Source organism: Pseudochaenichthys georgianus, chromosome 13, assembly GCF_902827115.2.
Source record: "Pseudochaenichthys georgianus chromosome 13, fPseGeo1.2, whole genome shotgun sequence".
NCBI classification, from domain to species: Eukaryota; Metazoa; Chordata; class Actinopteri; order Perciformes; family Channichthyidae; genus Pseudochaenichthys; species Pseudochaenichthys georgianus.
In genome coordinates this window covers 39,840,804-39,858,100 of record NC_047515.1, presented here as the reverse complement: position 1 = coordinate 39,858,100, position 17,297 = coordinate 39,840,804, and the positions used below count along the sequence as shown (strand labels likewise).

At 41.9% G+C, this 17,297-nt stretch overlaps 1 protein-coding gene across 1 annotated transcript in view; it reads left to right on the top strand.

The window, feature by feature from the left end:
- The window catches only part of dner (delta/notch-like EGF repeat containing), a 95,647-nt gene that overhangs the window by 44,955 nt on the left and 33,395 nt on the right, over nt 1–17,297 (top strand). The window contains exons 2-3 of the mRNA XM_034098155.2: nt 13,037–13,438; nt 15,525–15,622. Of these exons, the coding sequence (XP_033954046.1) occupies nt 13,037–13,438; nt 15,525–15,622 (500 nt within the window). The remainder of the gene's footprint in view (nt 1–13,036; nt 13,439–15,524; nt 15,623–17,297) is intronic.

Genomic DNA, 17,297 nt, shown 5'->3' with positions numbered 1-17,297 from the left:
GCAAACAGCGAAAGCTCGAGAAATACGGATGGATCTAGATCAGATGCATCCATTTTTAAACACACCTCATTAGTAAAATATGAAATATAAGACCCGCGTCGACACATGACGTTTCTGCTGATGGACTGCAGAACCTCAAACACTGCTACGGGGAAATAACGACTCTACTTTTCCCTGGCTCAGCGAATCTGGTTACACTCTTGAAATGAGGTCTGTTGTTAACACAAGTTTACAAGATTTTCACATTTTGTTCTACCACATAAAGTGCGTCAGTGAATACCCCACGTCTGACGCTTCGATGTGGAAAATGGATGTTGCTAACAAGTGACTAAATAACTTACTAAATCTCATCACGCCGCACATTAGCCGCCTTTAGCTTAGCAATGTAGTTCTTCATAGTTTAACGTTAGCTTTTCATTTCATGCTGATTGCATTTACGCTTTAAAAATCGCCAAGTGGTAATATGTGGAGATTAACCCTGCAGAAAACTAACTATCATCAACGTGATTTGGACACAAAGCTTGTTGTTTGCATATACCGAAATCCAATGGGGAAATCTCGTTGCTTTTTGCTGAGGCAGCCCTTGCACAATGCTAACTCCTGGGTCGACGTGCATATGTAATCACTGCTCCACTCTACTATGGTATTTAATATGAAATTGCATCCGTGGATAATTGACAGACTGAAGTGAATCTATAGTTTCACTCACACTTTCTATCATTGGCAACATTGAGTCAGAATGGCACAATTGGATGAAGAAGTACTCACATTTAAAAAAGATTGTGCTTTCAAATTACCCAAACTACCGTACTTTTTAGTATGCCAGAAAAATATTGAGTTAGTCCTAATGCATATGTCAAATTCAGTGATTGGTTGTAACTGCTTACGTTGTGTTGTATTGCTTAAGTAGCCTACTATATACTTGACATACTTGTACTTGAGTATTTATGTTATGCTACATACTCCACTTCATTTTGGAAGGCAATATTGTATTTTATAGGCTACTACACAACATTTAATTAACACTCATAGTTACTAGCCACCTACTGTATATAACACATATATAAAAACGGATATATGATGTAATGCAACTGGGAAGTTAACGTTTTTACCCCTCACCTGTAGTATACTCAAAATACTTTCTCAGCGCTAAATAGCAGACTAACTTCCATACTTCAACAATTCACTTCATTCTTGTAAATAATCCTCGTTAGGTCGGTGTTGTATCCTTTCGAAGCAGAAGGATCTACATTACAGCAGAATGCACTCGTCCAGAAACGACGTTATCGAGGATCTGTGTCCCTTTATCTCTGCGGGGACTTTTAACGACACAGTTGTATCTTCTCCTGCCGAGTGTTTTCATGAGAGCGATTAAGAAAATGCTGTCTGTCTGTGTCACACACACACACACACACACACACACACACACACACACACACACACACACACACACACACACACACACACACACACACACACACACACACACACACACACACACACACACACACACACACACACACACACACACACACACACACACACACACACACACACACACACACACACACACACACAGCATTTTGTTCTTATTGTGCTCACGTTACCTAGCTACTGTAGCCATGGCAACACATCTCGATCGCTATTAAGGGTCTGTAGAACAATCTCAGAAAACCTGCTGTGAGTGTGTGTGTGTGTGTGTGTGTGTGTGTGTGTGTGTGTGTGTGTGTGTGTGTGTGTGTGTGTGTGTGTGTGTGTGTACAGCTGTATTCAGCTTTCATGCTACCTTATGTATTACATTGTAAATACTATATTATAATTCTTTGTACAGTCTTAACCCCTTGGTGTCATGACAACTATTTGTGTAAAACTACTTTCCATATTTTATACACTAAACATATATTTATGATATGAATTCTCAAAATAAAATGCATTTACACTTCAGTTATATATTTGTTAATCATCTTATTTGTGCTAATTATTACAAATAATATTATCGTGCTATATATTCGTTCTGAGACCTTATTGTAGAATGTTAGTGTTTTTTAATTCATTAATTTGTATGTTCTTGTTAAAAGAGAGGAGGAACTATATAAACTATATATATATATTTCAAAAAGGTCTCGAACTAAATTCCATATACGCAATAGTGTTGCGTTTTATATTAATTAATCATCTCATTTGTGCTAATCAAACACATATTGTGCCACCTTAAGTATTACATCAAATATCCATGTCTTAACCCGTCAGTGTGAAACTGCGTCGTTTCCTCTCATCTAGACTTCAGTCGTATTCCATGTCCGTGTGAGTCGTGGCTGCCCTTCACACTGATTCCATGTGATTAGCTGAACGATCTGGCCATTAAAGCGAACCCCCTTCGTATTACGATGCTCCGCTCAAATGATGTCCCATAAACAGTAAGTGGCTGAAATGGAGCGCTCAGTCCGCGGCTGGTTTCAGACCGCCGACGGCTTCACAGGAGCTTTCAAACCCTCATAGTCTGTGACTTAAATTCCTGACACCAGTGACCTTAACATGTGCAATACGACTCCTCTCCACAAGAGTTAGGATGCAAAACATATATAAAGTATATATCACATGTCATCACCTTTTAACTTGCTCAGTGAAGTTGCAGAAAGTTGGCAGGAAAAGCCGTTCTGAGATGATTCCTCAAGCCATTTTGTTTTTCCTCACTGTATTACCTTTTCGAATAAAGCGCCGTGTTTATTATCGCCCACTTGAAATACGATGCTGTGTCGTGACTTTTTAGTCTATTCTAACACTTCAAAAGCCTCTGTCTTTTTGTCGGGGTTGTGGTTTTTGATCGCCTCAATTTGTTTCAAAACAAATTGTTGTTAGTTTGCATCACTTAAAGAGGACATATTATGCACATGTTCAGCTTCATATCAGTATGTCGTGTCTCTACTTTAAAGAGTCCTCTCCTGCTGATGTTCAGGTGTATATCAGTATGTAGTGTCTCTACTTTAAAGAGTCCTCTCCTGCTGATGTTCAGGTGTATATCAGTATGTAGTGTCTCTACTTTAAAGAGTCCTCTCCTGCTGATGTTCAGGTGTATATCAGTATGTAGTGTCTCTACTTTAAAGAGTCCTCTCTAGCTGATGTTCAGGTGTATATCAGTATGTAGTGTCTCTACTTTAAAGAGTCCTCTCCTGCTGATGTTCAGGTGTATATCAGTATGTAGTGTCTCTACTTTAAAGAGTCCTCTCCTGCTGATGTTCAGGTGTATATCAGTATGTAGTGTCTCTACTTTAAAGAGTCCTCTCCTGCTGATGTTCAGGTGTATATCAGTATGTAGTGTCTCTACTGTGACATGTCTCCATGCTTTAATGCTGCAGCACCTCTTTTCACCCTCTGTCTGAAACCAGAGCCCAGTCTGCTCTGATTGGTTAGCTGGCCGGCTCTGTTTTGATTGGTCAACGGCTTAGATATGTCCCGCCCCTTAGCCTATCACGTACAATGTGTTGGAGCGCTAGCCAATAGAAGCGTGAGTGTTATATAACGCTAAAATAGGGCCTCTTTAAACCCACCAAAAATAAGAAAACATAAAATAGCTCAATATCATCTAAAACATTAGACAAATAATCAATCACTATAATAATCCTTTACAAGCTGAGTGTAGACTTTCTGCAGACTGTAATGTAATTTAAATCTCCGTTAAAGGAAGTGATGCGAGGAAGCTAGCAGGCACTGTTAAAACATTAATTAATCTGTGTAGAGACATTCAGTTTGAACTCCCTCTGAGGTCGGAGGTCAGCTTCAGATCTGCTGAGCTGGGATTCCATGTAATGACTTGCTCAAGGACACTCCTACCACGTCTTCCTATTTTGCTTCCTGTTAAAGGTTTGTCTCTTTAATTACTAACTCTAGCCCAACAGACTGCTCCTAATGATTTAAACACTTTAGCAGAACAGCGACACAGCAGGAAACTGATTTCACAAATTATACACATCGGAAATGAGACGCTTTTTTTTTTACAGGTCCATGAGCATCCTTTCTGCAACGATTTTGAGGAATTTAACAAATAGCGGATTCAAATTAATTCAAAACAAATGAAATATTAAAGTTAAGAATGGAGAAACAGCTCGAGTGCGCTAGAATCTGAAAGTAAGCAGCCGAAAAAAATCTGCCCCTTCCTTCAGACTTCCTCACAGAGCCCCTCCTCCAACACACACGAACGCACACATGACCAATGAGGACACGAGGTAAGTGTGTGCCCAGATGGAAGGCTGACAGGCAGGTAGGCCATCCAGTTACTTTAGCCGGGCCGGCTCAGATGATTGGTCGTGCTTTTTACAGCGCCACGGCTTCCACAGATGAAATGTATTCATTGCTATCGGGGTGTTAAGAACATTCCATGGAATATAACAAGTGTTTCTGAAGGGAATTACCTACCCCACCTTTAATTCATTTTTAATTCATTTACTTAACTTTTAATAATGTGCAGCGAGTTGGTCATGCTATGCTTGCTTATATCCTGTTTAACTCGACATGCTGTAGTGTGTACTGATTTAGCTATCTCTTAATTGGATATGTATCAAGGTAACATTCTCTTTGTTCCCTATAATAAAACATCTGAAAGGGGAATTATACAAATATACATTTTCTTGATGTCCTCATAAGTTAAGCTTCAGCTCTTCATCCCTTTTACTTCCCCGTCAGTAAACTCTTTGATAAGAAGGCCGACTCACCTCCGCCTAACCTCTCAGGGGAGGCCAGGTGTAAAGAAGAGCAGATTCCTTAAATAAACTTTGCTCGGTTTGCAAAATGGATGAACTCAACAAAAGGGTAATATATTTTTTTTAAAAAGGCATTTCACACTCCTTACTGTCGATGCATTGTCAGCAGGCTCAGTCGGCCATTTGTATGCATTGTACTTCTTTCTCTAACATTATAGTGTTAGAGACGATTCTAAGGCCCGTGACTGACAGGGGCCCAAACTATTTTAGAACATTAAGAAAAAACATGTTTAAGTAACCAATGTGACATCTTTTCACGAGGCCCAACATCCCTGGCGGCGCCCCTGGTTACAATACCATCATTAGAGGAATGACTGGTGCACGACTTTTGCTCCAGTCTCACTTTAATACATCATGGGTTGTTTTGAGAAAATCAAAAAGTTGACCTACGACCTCTGAGCGGAGCAGTTTTGACTTTAAAGCGGGCGACAGACACTTGTACATTTAGGCAGCGTAGAAAATGATTTGTTTTGTCCTTTTACAGATACACTATATTCACAATGTTACAATGTTGAAGACAGTTTAAGGACACCTATTGTGCAAATTCCACTTCTTCATGTCTCTTCTACATCAACATGTGTCCCCTCTTCTTCATGTCTCTTCTACATCAACATGTGTCCCCTCTTCTTCATGTCTCTTCTACATCAACATGTGTCCCCTCTTCTTCATGTCTCTTCTACATCAACATGTGTCCCCTCTTCTTCATGTCTCTTCTACATCAACATGTGTCCCCTCTTCTTCATGTCTCTTCTACATCAACATGTGTCCCCTCTTCCTCATGTCTCTTCTACATCAACATGTGTCCCCTCTTCCTCATGTCTCTTCTACATCAACATGTGTCCCCTCTTCTTCATGTCTCTTCTACATCAACATGTGTCCCCTCTTCTCCATGTCTCTTCTACATCAACATGTGTCCCCTCTTCTTCATGTCTCTTCTACATCAACATGTGTCCCCTCTTCTTCATGTCTCTTCTACATCAACATGTGTCCCCTCTTCTTCATGTCTCTTCTACATCAACATGTGTCCCCTCTTCCTCATGTCTCTTCTACATCAACATGTGTCCCCTCTTCTTCATGTCTCTTCTACATCAACATGTGTCCCCTCTTCCTCATGTCTCTTCTACATCAACATGTGTCCCCTCTTCTCCATGTCTCTTCTACATCAACATGTGTCCCCTCTTCTTCATGTCTCTTCTACATCAACATGTGTCCCCTCTTCTTCATGTCTCTTCTACATCAACATGTGTCCCCTCTTCTTCATGTCTCTTCTACATCAACATGTGTCCCCTCTTCTTCATGTCTCCTCTACATCAACATGTGTCCCCTCTTCTTCATGTCTCTTCTACATCAACATGTGTCCCCTCTTCTTCATGTCTCCTCTACATCAACATGTGTCCCCTCTTCTTCATGTCTCTTCTACATCAACATGTGTCCCCTCTTCTTCATGTCTCTTCTACATCAACATGTGTCCCCTCTTCTCCATGTCTCTTCTACATCAACATGTGTCCCCTCTTCTTCATGTCTCTTCCACATCAACACGTGTCCCCTCTTCTTCATGTCTCTTCCACATCAACACGTGTCCCCTCTTCTTCATGTCTCTTCTACATCAACACGTGTCCCCTCTTCTTCATGTCTCTTCTACATCAACACGTGTCCCCTCTTCTCCATGTCTCTTCTACATCAACACGTGTCCCCTTCTTCTTCATGTCTCTTCTACATCAACACGTGTCCCCTCTTCTTCGTGTCTCTTCTACATCAACACGTGTCCCCTCTTCTTCGTGTCTCTTCTACATCAACAAGTGTCCCCTCTTCTTCGTGTCTCTTCTACATCAACATGTGTCCCCTCTTCTTCGTGTCTCTTCTACATCAACACGTGTCCCCTCTTCTTCGCGTCTCTTCTACATCAACACGTGTCCCCTCTTCTTCATGTCTCTTCTACATCAACACGTGTCCCCTCTTCTTCATGTCTCTTCTACATCCACAAGTGTCCCCTCTTCTTCATGTCTCTTCTACATCGACAAGTGTCCCCTCTTCTTCATGTCTCTTCTACATCGACAAGTGTCCCCTCTTCTTCATGTCTCTTCTACATCGACATGTGTCCTCTCTTCTTCATGTCTCTTCTACATCAAGCTGTGTCCCCTCTTCTCCATGTCTCTTCTACATCAACATGTGTCCCCTCTTCTCCATGTCTCTTCTACATCAACATGTGTCCCCTCTTCTCCATGTCTCTTCTACATCAACATGTGTCCCCTCTTCGTCATGTCTCTTCTACATCAACACGTGTCCCCTCTTCTTCATGTCTCTTCTACATCAACACGTGTCCCCTCTTCTTCATGTCTCTTCTACATCAACACGTGTCCCCTCTTCTCCATGTCTCTTCTACATCAACACGTGTCCCCTCTTCTTCATGTCTCTTCTACATCAACACGTGTCCCCTCTTCATCATGTCTCTTCTACATCAACACGTGTCCCCTCTTCTTCATGTCTCTTCTACATCAACACGTGTCCCCTCTTCTTCATGTCTCTTCTACATCAACACGTGTCCCCTCTTCTTCATGTCTCTTCTACATCAACACGTGTCCCCTTTTCTTCATGTCTCTTCTACATCAACATGTGTCCCCTCTTCTTCATGTCTCTTCTACATCAACATGTGTCCCCTCTTCTTCATGTCTCTTCTACATCAACATGTGTCCCCTCTTCTTCATGTCTCTTCTACATCAACATGTGTCCCCTCTTCTTCATGTCTCTTCTACATCAACATGTGTCCCCTCTTCTTCATGTCTCTTCTACATCACCATGTGTCCCCTCTTCTTCATGTCTCTTCTACATCAACATGTGTCCCCTTTTCTTCATGTCTCTTCTACATCAACATGTGTCCCCTCTTCTTCATGTCTCTTCTACATCAACATGTGTCCCCTCTTCTTCATGTCTCTTCTACATCAACATGTGTCCCCTCTGTGGAAAGAGACTCTGAAAGTTTCAGGAACAAAGATTCTCTCTCTTTTTGATCCATTTCTATAAAAACCTGTCTGAAAATGAGCTGATCAGATTTTGGCCACTTCATGATGTCATAACGATGTGTTGTCTTGAGTAACCATTAGCCCCCCCCCCCCTTATCACCTCTCTCAGAGGGGCGTGGGGAGGGGCTCCTTATTTTCATCTAAAGTCACAGACAGAGAATCAGCACTTTGGAAACAGGGCGGAAACAGAGGGGATTATGGGTAATGCTGCAATGATCTGTTTGGTGTTTCAGCCAATCAGAGACAGGCTCTGTATATATCTGAGAGCTGTAATATATTGATGAAGAACACTATATTAGGGGACCTTTAAGTTCACTCTGCTAAATTAAGTTATCTTTTTGCAGAGAAAACTGCATCCATAATTCTACATACTTTTGTCCCTGATTTTCCTTTTGTGTTTTTATTCTGTGTGTAGTTTTGCAATCCCTTGAATCCCGTCCAATTAAAACATGTTGCATAAGTGTGTCTGAAGCGGCCAAAACCATAACAAATATAAGAGAGAAATATAACTCAAAGCAAAGCGCCGCTGAGACAGCCGTCAGCGAATCTTACGCATGGGTAAAATTAAAGGTCCGAGCGAAAGTCGTTTTTGTCCAATTTATTATTTGCTGGCACAATAAAGCCTCCAAGCACGATGTCGTCTTGTCGGTGTTCGTACCCGATGGTAAGGAACCATAGGCCTACCGGATGCGCTCTGCACCACCACCTGTTTCCCAGATCTATAATGAGCAGGTCTCCCACCCCCCGGTGCCCAAAGGCTGCCTGAAGGAAAAAAAGCCATGGAACAACTACTTTGATAAACTTAAATAAGAATTAAAAGGAAGATTTACTATACACAAAAAGAAACAATAAAATAAATGGATAACTATTAAATAATATAAGCTCCTATATATGGCTCCATCAGTGTGTATGTGAAGTCAGCAGACGCATCCATTCCCTCCTCCGGTTCAAACGGATGAAGCTGAAGTAACGTTGCTGTTTCCGTCCTCCCGTATTGATCCTCCCTCCTGCTTCTTAGGTTGGCGAATAGATCACAGAGCCTTGTGAAGCAATTCATGTAGTTCTGTTCAATAGTCCATGTGGAAGATGAAGGGACTAATGTGGGTTATTATCAGCTGCTTAGATGTAATAGATTCACAGAGTGTGCCAGAGCCTGGGGCACACGAGCTGTTTGGTGCTGGAGAATAAAAAGCAACATGATGCCGACAAATATAATCGAGTATATGACGACTAATGGAACCAGAGAAAATGGAGCAAACACTGAATGGAAACGCCACCGGGTTAGTTAGATGATAACCCTCCTATTTAAGGGCTTAGAGGTTTACCTGGGGATTATTCAAGGGGTTTGTGAGATATGGGTAATTACAAGGTGCAACTGGAAGATAAGGAAAGTACCTTTTCTTTCTTGAGTACTTGAGTTATGTATCTCAACAATGCTCTCGTGTACCGCATGTGTTACCAACGTCACTCCATTAGATTGTATAGATGTATCTAATAAAGCATGCACAACCATGTTACATGTAGGACTGCACACTTTGGAGATAAGTAACTCATTTGAAACTGGAATTTTGTTTTTTTTAGTTGACATTTTTAATACACTTTGGACATTATCCCCCAAGCATGGTCCTAACCCTCGAGCACAAACTGTCAGCTGATGGATCCACTGAATTTGGCGATACTGTTCATCCATATTTGAAATAAAGAAACGCAATTGGTACCTTAAAGGGGACCTATCATGCAAAATGCACTTTTTGATGTCTTTTATACATCAATGTGTCCCCGGTGTGTCGGGGGAACTCACGCAGCGTCAGAAAATAAAACCCTCTCTCTTTTCCTCCGTTCCCAAATCTCTAAAAACGGGGAACAACGGAGCTGATCCAGATTTGCGTCCGATATGACGTCATATCAGAAATGTGGACCCACGGCCCAATCAGAAACGTTGCTATCAGAAACAATGCCCGACTGTTTTGGACGTAATATGGTCGGTGTTTACATTAGCATCGCTAACACTCGGAGCTAACCTGTGCTGGAGAGCATGTGTGTGAAGAAGCAGGAAGTAAAAAGGAACTCACCTTGTGGTGTAACCGGCAAGAGAGAAAGCCTTTGAGCTCCATGCTGTTTCAGATCCTTGATAATCCATGATATGGCGTTTCATCACGGCAGCATTTAGTTTAGACGGTAGCTGCCGGGTCCCGCATGAGCTCAGACCCCTCCTCTTTAAAGCTTTATCCCCAAATCAGCACTTTAGAAACAGGAAGTGAAACAGAGGGATATGAGGCATGGATAGAATGGGTGATCTGTATTTTGAGCAAAACACTTCATAGACATGTTTTTTATATTCTTGTATATATCTGAGAGACCCATGCTATTGCCTAAAGATAGCCTGATGACCTTTAAACTGGGATTGAAACCCGGGAATTGTAATTTTTTATTTAGAATTCCAATTCAAAGTCCAGTTTCAAATTCCACACTCCAGTAAAATATATTATATGATCATGGTGTGACTTGGTTAAGGTTGGTTATGGTTAAGAGGAAACCAAACCAATATGTTTTTGTTTAGTCTGTAAGTAGAACAACATCTCTAAAGCCTTTAGCAAACATTGCACTTTTGATAACATTTAGTCCTGTTCGATGTAGTGTTATTGGGCTAAAAGTGCCAATTGGTCGAGATGTTTTATCACATCGTGTGCAGGCTGGATGGAGACTGTTATAAAGGAGGATAAATAAGGAGAGACAGAAGAGAAAGGTCACGAGCCGGACTCTAATTCTTCCTCAACAAACCGAGGCTGCAGTTCTGTGACGCTGAAAAACGGAGTCCCTGAGTGCAGATAAAGCCTCGGACTGTGTGAGGACCGGACTGAGGATTCTGGGACGGCTTCAGAGCAGAGAGACAGTTTGATCGAGGCATCGTGAGGAAAAACTGGAGAGAGATTAGCACTAATGAGCTGCGACTCGGCTGTGCAGAGAGCGGACTGTTAACGACGCTCTGTTTCTCACATCTCCATGCAGCGAGCATCCTTCTGTTCACCGTCCCCGGGTTTCTGTTTTTCCTCCATTCTATAAACCCTCCTGTTGTCTTCGGGTCAAATCTGACCCATTTACTACTTTCATCAATCATAACTTTTTAGTTTTACATTCGATTGCGTCAAGGCTTCATGATATCCTTCACAGTAGACCTTTGAACATACAAAATGGCTGATCACCACTTTCATTGAATTTTGATGATTTAGTCAACTTTGTAACACCATGGTGTTCCCGGTCAAACATGACCGCCATAAAGAAAAGGACTTAGTAACCATCCGGATCAGATACAACACACACACACACATGCACGCACACACACGCACGCACACAGAACAATTTGACACATTTCCCGCTCTTATGTGCCCCTCCCCCCACATGGATCACACCTGGCACACGCAGTACTTGTTCAGTGTCTGTTCTCTGTATATTTACTGCAGTTGTTCATGTACACCAGTAGTCTGACACAATATGTACAGTTTGAAAGGGTGTTAAATTAAATGTGGTGATGATAAATGTTTTTTGTGTTAATGTAATAGCAGTTCAAACAGGACCGGTCCCATTTGAGCGCGAACACCAAAGTAAGGGGGGGGGGGGGGAAGACAACAGGAGGGTTAAAGTGAACAATCTGTGGCTGCTGATACCCGAGTTATATTCAGTGCATTTGAAAACAAAATGGCAGGGTTATAGATGCCTAGAGCAGGCTCTGAAAACCAACACGGTGTCGTTGGTAAGCTTCAAGGCTTTGTCCTCGTTCACCTTCAACGTCTACAGGAATGTTTTCTCCAAATATGATCAATTATTGATGGCAGCGAAAGCGGCATGACGGAGGCTGTCAGGGCGAATGTTCCCGTTGCTGCGTGACCGAAGAAGCCACATGGGGACACAACGCAACAGTGTGCATGCAGGGAACAAGCATTCAAAATAAACAACATTTCCCTCTGAGATGTAATGGAGTATGACGTAGCAGAAAATACAGAAAGTAAAGTACATGTTCGCCAAAGTAGAGTACTCGAGTAAAAAGTACTTCCACAAATACATATGTATCACTCTATCTACTTTACATTTCATACTGTTTTCTTAATGTATTGCTATTAGCACATTTTGCTCTCTACTTAGACCTGCACAACACATATGTTTTACTTTTGACCCTGCTGTTATTACTGCAGCTTTAATACTATGTACATCTTAGTGTATTCATGAAATACTCCACATACTGTTGTATATTCAGTGTAGCCTATTAATGTGTGTGCTCATACTGCAGTGTGTTAGTGTGGAAAAATGAAGCGAGGCAGCGACAATATATCATCAACACGCAGAGACAAAATGTAATAAAATAAATGAGAGGAGGGTGTGAAGGAAGCTGAGTCAGAGGGCAATAAAATAAATAGCTGAGTAGCACAAGAGAGCAGAGTATCTTTTTTTAAATCAAAGCCCTTTAAGGACACATTCGTTGACTAATACAAAAAGGAAGCCAGATATTCACGATATGGCTTTATCAAAAAGAGAAGAACAATTAGATTAGATTCACTTATACGTTATTGATCCTAAATAATATATATCGGCATGTAAACAAGGGATTGCACATGAAAATAAATACAAATAAATGGACAAAATATACATTTTAAAGAGGCCCTATTATACTTTTTGAGGTGTTCCCGTTCCTGTAGTGTTATATAGGTTTGAGTGCATGTAAATGGTCTGCAAAGGCTAAAAAGAGTTTCTCTCCCACACACTCGGGACACACTCGATATAAAGTGGCTTGTTTGTTAGCTTGGTCTCAAGATAGGACACAAACAAATCTATCCTACGAACGGCCCTAATTAACAGTATTCACGCTGCTTCTTTCACCCACTCAACAACACAAATAACAACGTGCTGTGCACAATATTTTCACCATAATAATAAAAAACACAATAACAATTACTTTGCACAGTATTTTATCTGCAACAAACTATATGAACATTTTGAATAGATTAAGAATAAGACCCACCTTTTCAATCAAGCTTTTCATTTAATTGTACTATATATTTATCAGTTTTATTCTGTCCTGTGTTTGTTGACTTCTCTTGGATCTATTCATGTGGATTATTTAATTATTATTTTGGTTATTATTTTTGGAAGTTCTTTGTGTTAACCTCTGTGTATGAAAAGTGCTTTAAAAATACAATTTGATTGATGGAAAAATCACATGTTTCTGACTCGTCCTGTTGTTATTTATTCTCTATCTTCTTCCAGTTTTTCACCGACCCGTGTGCCAGCAGTCCCTGTCTCCATGGAAACTGCAGCCGTAGCGATGATGGAAAGGAGGGGGAGGCGGCCTACACCTGCGTCTGCAGCGAGGGCTACGAAGGGGGGCGGTGTGATCAGATCCTGATGGACCTGCCCCCCGCTGAGTGGGACCCCTCCACCCCCCCTGCCCCCGAACTGGCCACCCCCGCCGCCTCCACCACCGCTGCCGCCACTCAGCCACCTACAACCACTACTACTGTACCCCCCCCCACTACTGCCCCCCCCTCCACTACTGTCCCTCCCCCCACCACCACTGATACCACCACCACAACTCCACCTCCCACCCTGCAGCCATGGCAACCCAAAGCTGGACAGAGGCTGCTGGTGGTGTCGTGGGAGGCCGACAGGGTGAGATATCTTTTAATACATTTTGGGAGGGAACACAGTGAATTTAATCTTTTCAGACCAGTTACATGCACATTTATTATTATTAACAAAAGACATGTGGTGTTGTGATAAAGAGATGCCTGACGAACTGGGGAGAAAAAGAGTGCAATAAGAAACATACTGTATTCATTGAAATTATAATAGGAAACTGTGTCGTAATAACCATGATATTTAAAACCTGAAATTCTGATATCATCTTTAGTTTTAAACATTTTTTTAATAAATACAAATTATTAGCTCTTTCATAATGTACCCTATACCAAATAGAGGCCGAGATATCTCTATATTTCTAGCTCTTTATTTACCCATCACTACACACAAACTAGCTGTGTCATTTGTTAAAAAAACACATTAATAATAATCTTTGTAATTGGGCAGCAGTAGCTCCGTCTGTAGGGACTTGGCTTGGTAACTGAAGGGTCGCTGGTTCAAGTCCCGATCAGACCAGAAATACAGGGTGTGGATTGATAGTTGGAGATGTGCAAGTTCACCTCCTGGGCACCTTGAGTACTTTTCCCCGTACTTTTCCCGTTTAGTTCCGATAGTTCCTCGAATTTTGAACTTAGTTCATGAGAACTTTTCTCCCCTTTTCAGTCCCTGCTGGAGAGGTGGTACTTTCCAGGGGAGAAAAAAGTTCCAATTTCTATTGGCTGGGCGAATTGCAAACCACGCCCCCTAAAACTCTAAAACGTTTTTTGAAGCCGCCATTGTATTTGCTGGCCTTAGCATTATTAGCCTTAGCATTATTAGCATTAGCATTAGCCCCGCGCACCAACGGAGAGAGAATAACTTATGGCAACACAAAAAAGCGGTGGAGATGAGGAGGTGTCGGCGTTCTGGCGATTTACTCGGAAGGCTTCAGTAGAAGCTGCTGGGACTCCCAGCAGCTTCTACTGAAGCCAGTCCCCAACTCGGGGACTTCGGGTGTCAGTATACGCCGTGAAGTTGTTTGCGGCCTGCCAGTAAACCCAAAGCAGAAGAAGAAGAAGTGACGTCAGCGGCTTCATTTGCGTAATCTTCCCTCAGGGACTTATTCCGGTGTGAACGCGATCTGCTCTCAGTTCCATGGGGGAACTAAGTACGGCAAAGTACTTGGTGTGAAAAGTGGCTCTTGAGCAAGGCAGCTAATCAGTAACTGCTCCATGGTTGCCTGTTTGCTCCTCAATAACATACATGCATGTGTTTTTGTATATGAATGCACTTAGAACTAATGTGTATAGCCCCAGTATGGACCTGTGTAGAGAATAACTGACATTTTGTTTAACCAGGATAGGTTTAATTGAGATTACAAATCTCTTTTTCAAGAGAGTCCTGGCCCAAGAATAGTAGCAGCACAGTTACAGACAATTTGAAACACACAATCACAACACAGTCATACAACCATTTTTAGCCAAAGCATTTACAGACACAGCGGTTTGCTTCAAGGTCATTTAGCTTTGAGTCTGTTTAATGAGACCAGCTCTCGGAGCTTCAGCTTCAGGAGCAGCGTAACGCCCTCTTTCCCAGTTCAGTGCGGACTCTTGAACAGTTAGAAGGAAAAAGCCCTCGGAGCGAAGCTGATAAGATCCTGTACATTTTTCTGTTTATGTAGATCCTTAGATAAGGGGGAAGAGCACCAAGAATAAGCCCTATATAAGGATGTGCCAGTGCTTCAGATGAAGTCTCCTTATTCTTAATAATAATCATGTTTAAAATACTTGTACATGTGGTGTTGTGATAAAGAGATGACTGATAAACTGGTAGAGAAAGAGTGCAATTAGAAACATACTGTATTCATTGAAATTATAATAGGAAACTTTCACAATACGAGTGTCAAAAAAACCTTGATTATTAAAACCTGAAATTCTAAAATGTCATCTTTTGTCATAGTTTAAATAAAAGTATTAAATAAATGAAAAGTATTGGCTCTTTCCAATACCAAATACCTGGCTAACACACATGCAGTACTTCACTTCTCCCCGTCTGGTGGTGCCGTTGGAGGCTGAATTGAAGCATCTGTGTGTTAATCTGTAATGTGTGTGTAATGTGTGTGTAATGTGTGCTCCAGGTGACGGAGGGTCTGCACTGTGTGAGTCCGGAGCTGTGTGAGCTGACATCAGGAACTCTCACTCTGTCTCTGGAAGTGCCCGAGGAGACGGCTGTAAAGTAAGAGCAACTTTTTTATGACTTTCTGCTGTCCCCGTAAAGCACGGAAAGATTATCCAGCCAGAGGCGACATGTAACTTCGGGTCCCCAATTATCTCCCACTCTCCTTTTGCATAATCCTTTTTTACTGCGGAAAGTTCGGCTTGTCACAGAAGGAAAAGCACACTTTTGGTTTTTATATATTAATTTATTTGTCAGGGTTACAGCAGGTGCACGCTTCGATTTGAGAGTCAGGCCAGATTCTGCACCAATCAGAATCCATGACTCTACTGGTGGACACCCAATGAATACTTTGTTATGCACACAAGAGCTAGGGAAAGAACGGTTAGGAGAGGAGTTGAGGCGGACATTATACGTGATAGGCTAAGGGGCCGGGACATCTCTAAGTGGTTGACCAATCACAACAGAGCCGGCCAGCTAACCAATCAGAGCAGACTGGGCTCTGGTTTCAGACAGAGGGTGAAAAGAGGTGCTGCAGCACGAGAAAAATAAAGAGCTTTTTGAACATTAAAGCATGGAGACATGTCACGGTCGAGGCACAACATACTAATATGAACCTGAAGATGAGCATCAAAGGACCCCTTTAATATTTTAGACGTCTTAAAAAGATGTTATCGCACCAGACATGACACTTTCCACCTGAATTGGTCGATGGTACAGTCGGCTTGGTCGCAAGGAAGAACAGGGCGGGGCCTTAAAAAGTATTACAAGTATTAAACAGCATTTTCCAAGGTATTACATTGTGTAGCTTGTTTTCAGTAAGTATATAAATTGTCCAACGAGGTTGTGTTCTACAGTCTGCCTGAATGTAGTCATGGCGTAGGTGTGCAGTGTGATTCTGTGTACTTTATTGATGGCATCCCGTTGGGTTTGACGTCATCTGAACAGGACATCGCACGCTCACTGCTTGATAGCGCGCGAAGGCCCGTTTACGCCGGTTGCTAAACAACATCGTTATGGGGAAATGCAAGTCTGCGTCCAAATGGTTGGAAGATAAGGAGGAAGGACAATCAATACTGTGTATAGTCAATGTGAGGTAAAGTGTGTCGCCAAGGTAACCGGTTAGAACTCTAAGTGGCGATGAGGTCTTAAAATGTACGGAAAGGGTCTTAAAAAGGTCTTAAAAAGGTCTTACATTCGACTTCAGGATTCCTGCATATACCCTGAAAACACAACTCCCAGAATCTTTAATGAACTAAACTCACGCTGCTTTCGTCGATCCTCAACAAGAAAAACAACCATGCTGTGCACTATCATTTCTGCATATTCGAGATAATAAAATAAAAAATGATAGAAACGACTTTGCACAGCATTTTATCTGCATACATAACTACATGCAACACCCTTTGTAACGATTAACCTTCCATCTCTTCATGAGCCACCTCTGAGACCCGAGAAGCCGTCTTACACCACACCGGGTGTGTTTCATCTTTGCTGAGCTTGTTTTCTCATAAACACGAGAACAATGGCTCTGAGAGTTAGGCACAATGAATAATGCAGAAGCGATGGTCAAGGTGAGTCTTGGATGTCCTTGGATAATTATTGGATGTTCTCCTCCTTGTCGATGGCAGGCACGACGGCAGACTGCGAGTAAATCAACTGCTGCTGCTTTGTTTTCATACGGTATAATTACACACAGCGCCTGCATGCAACGTGAAGGACACTTCAAACACAC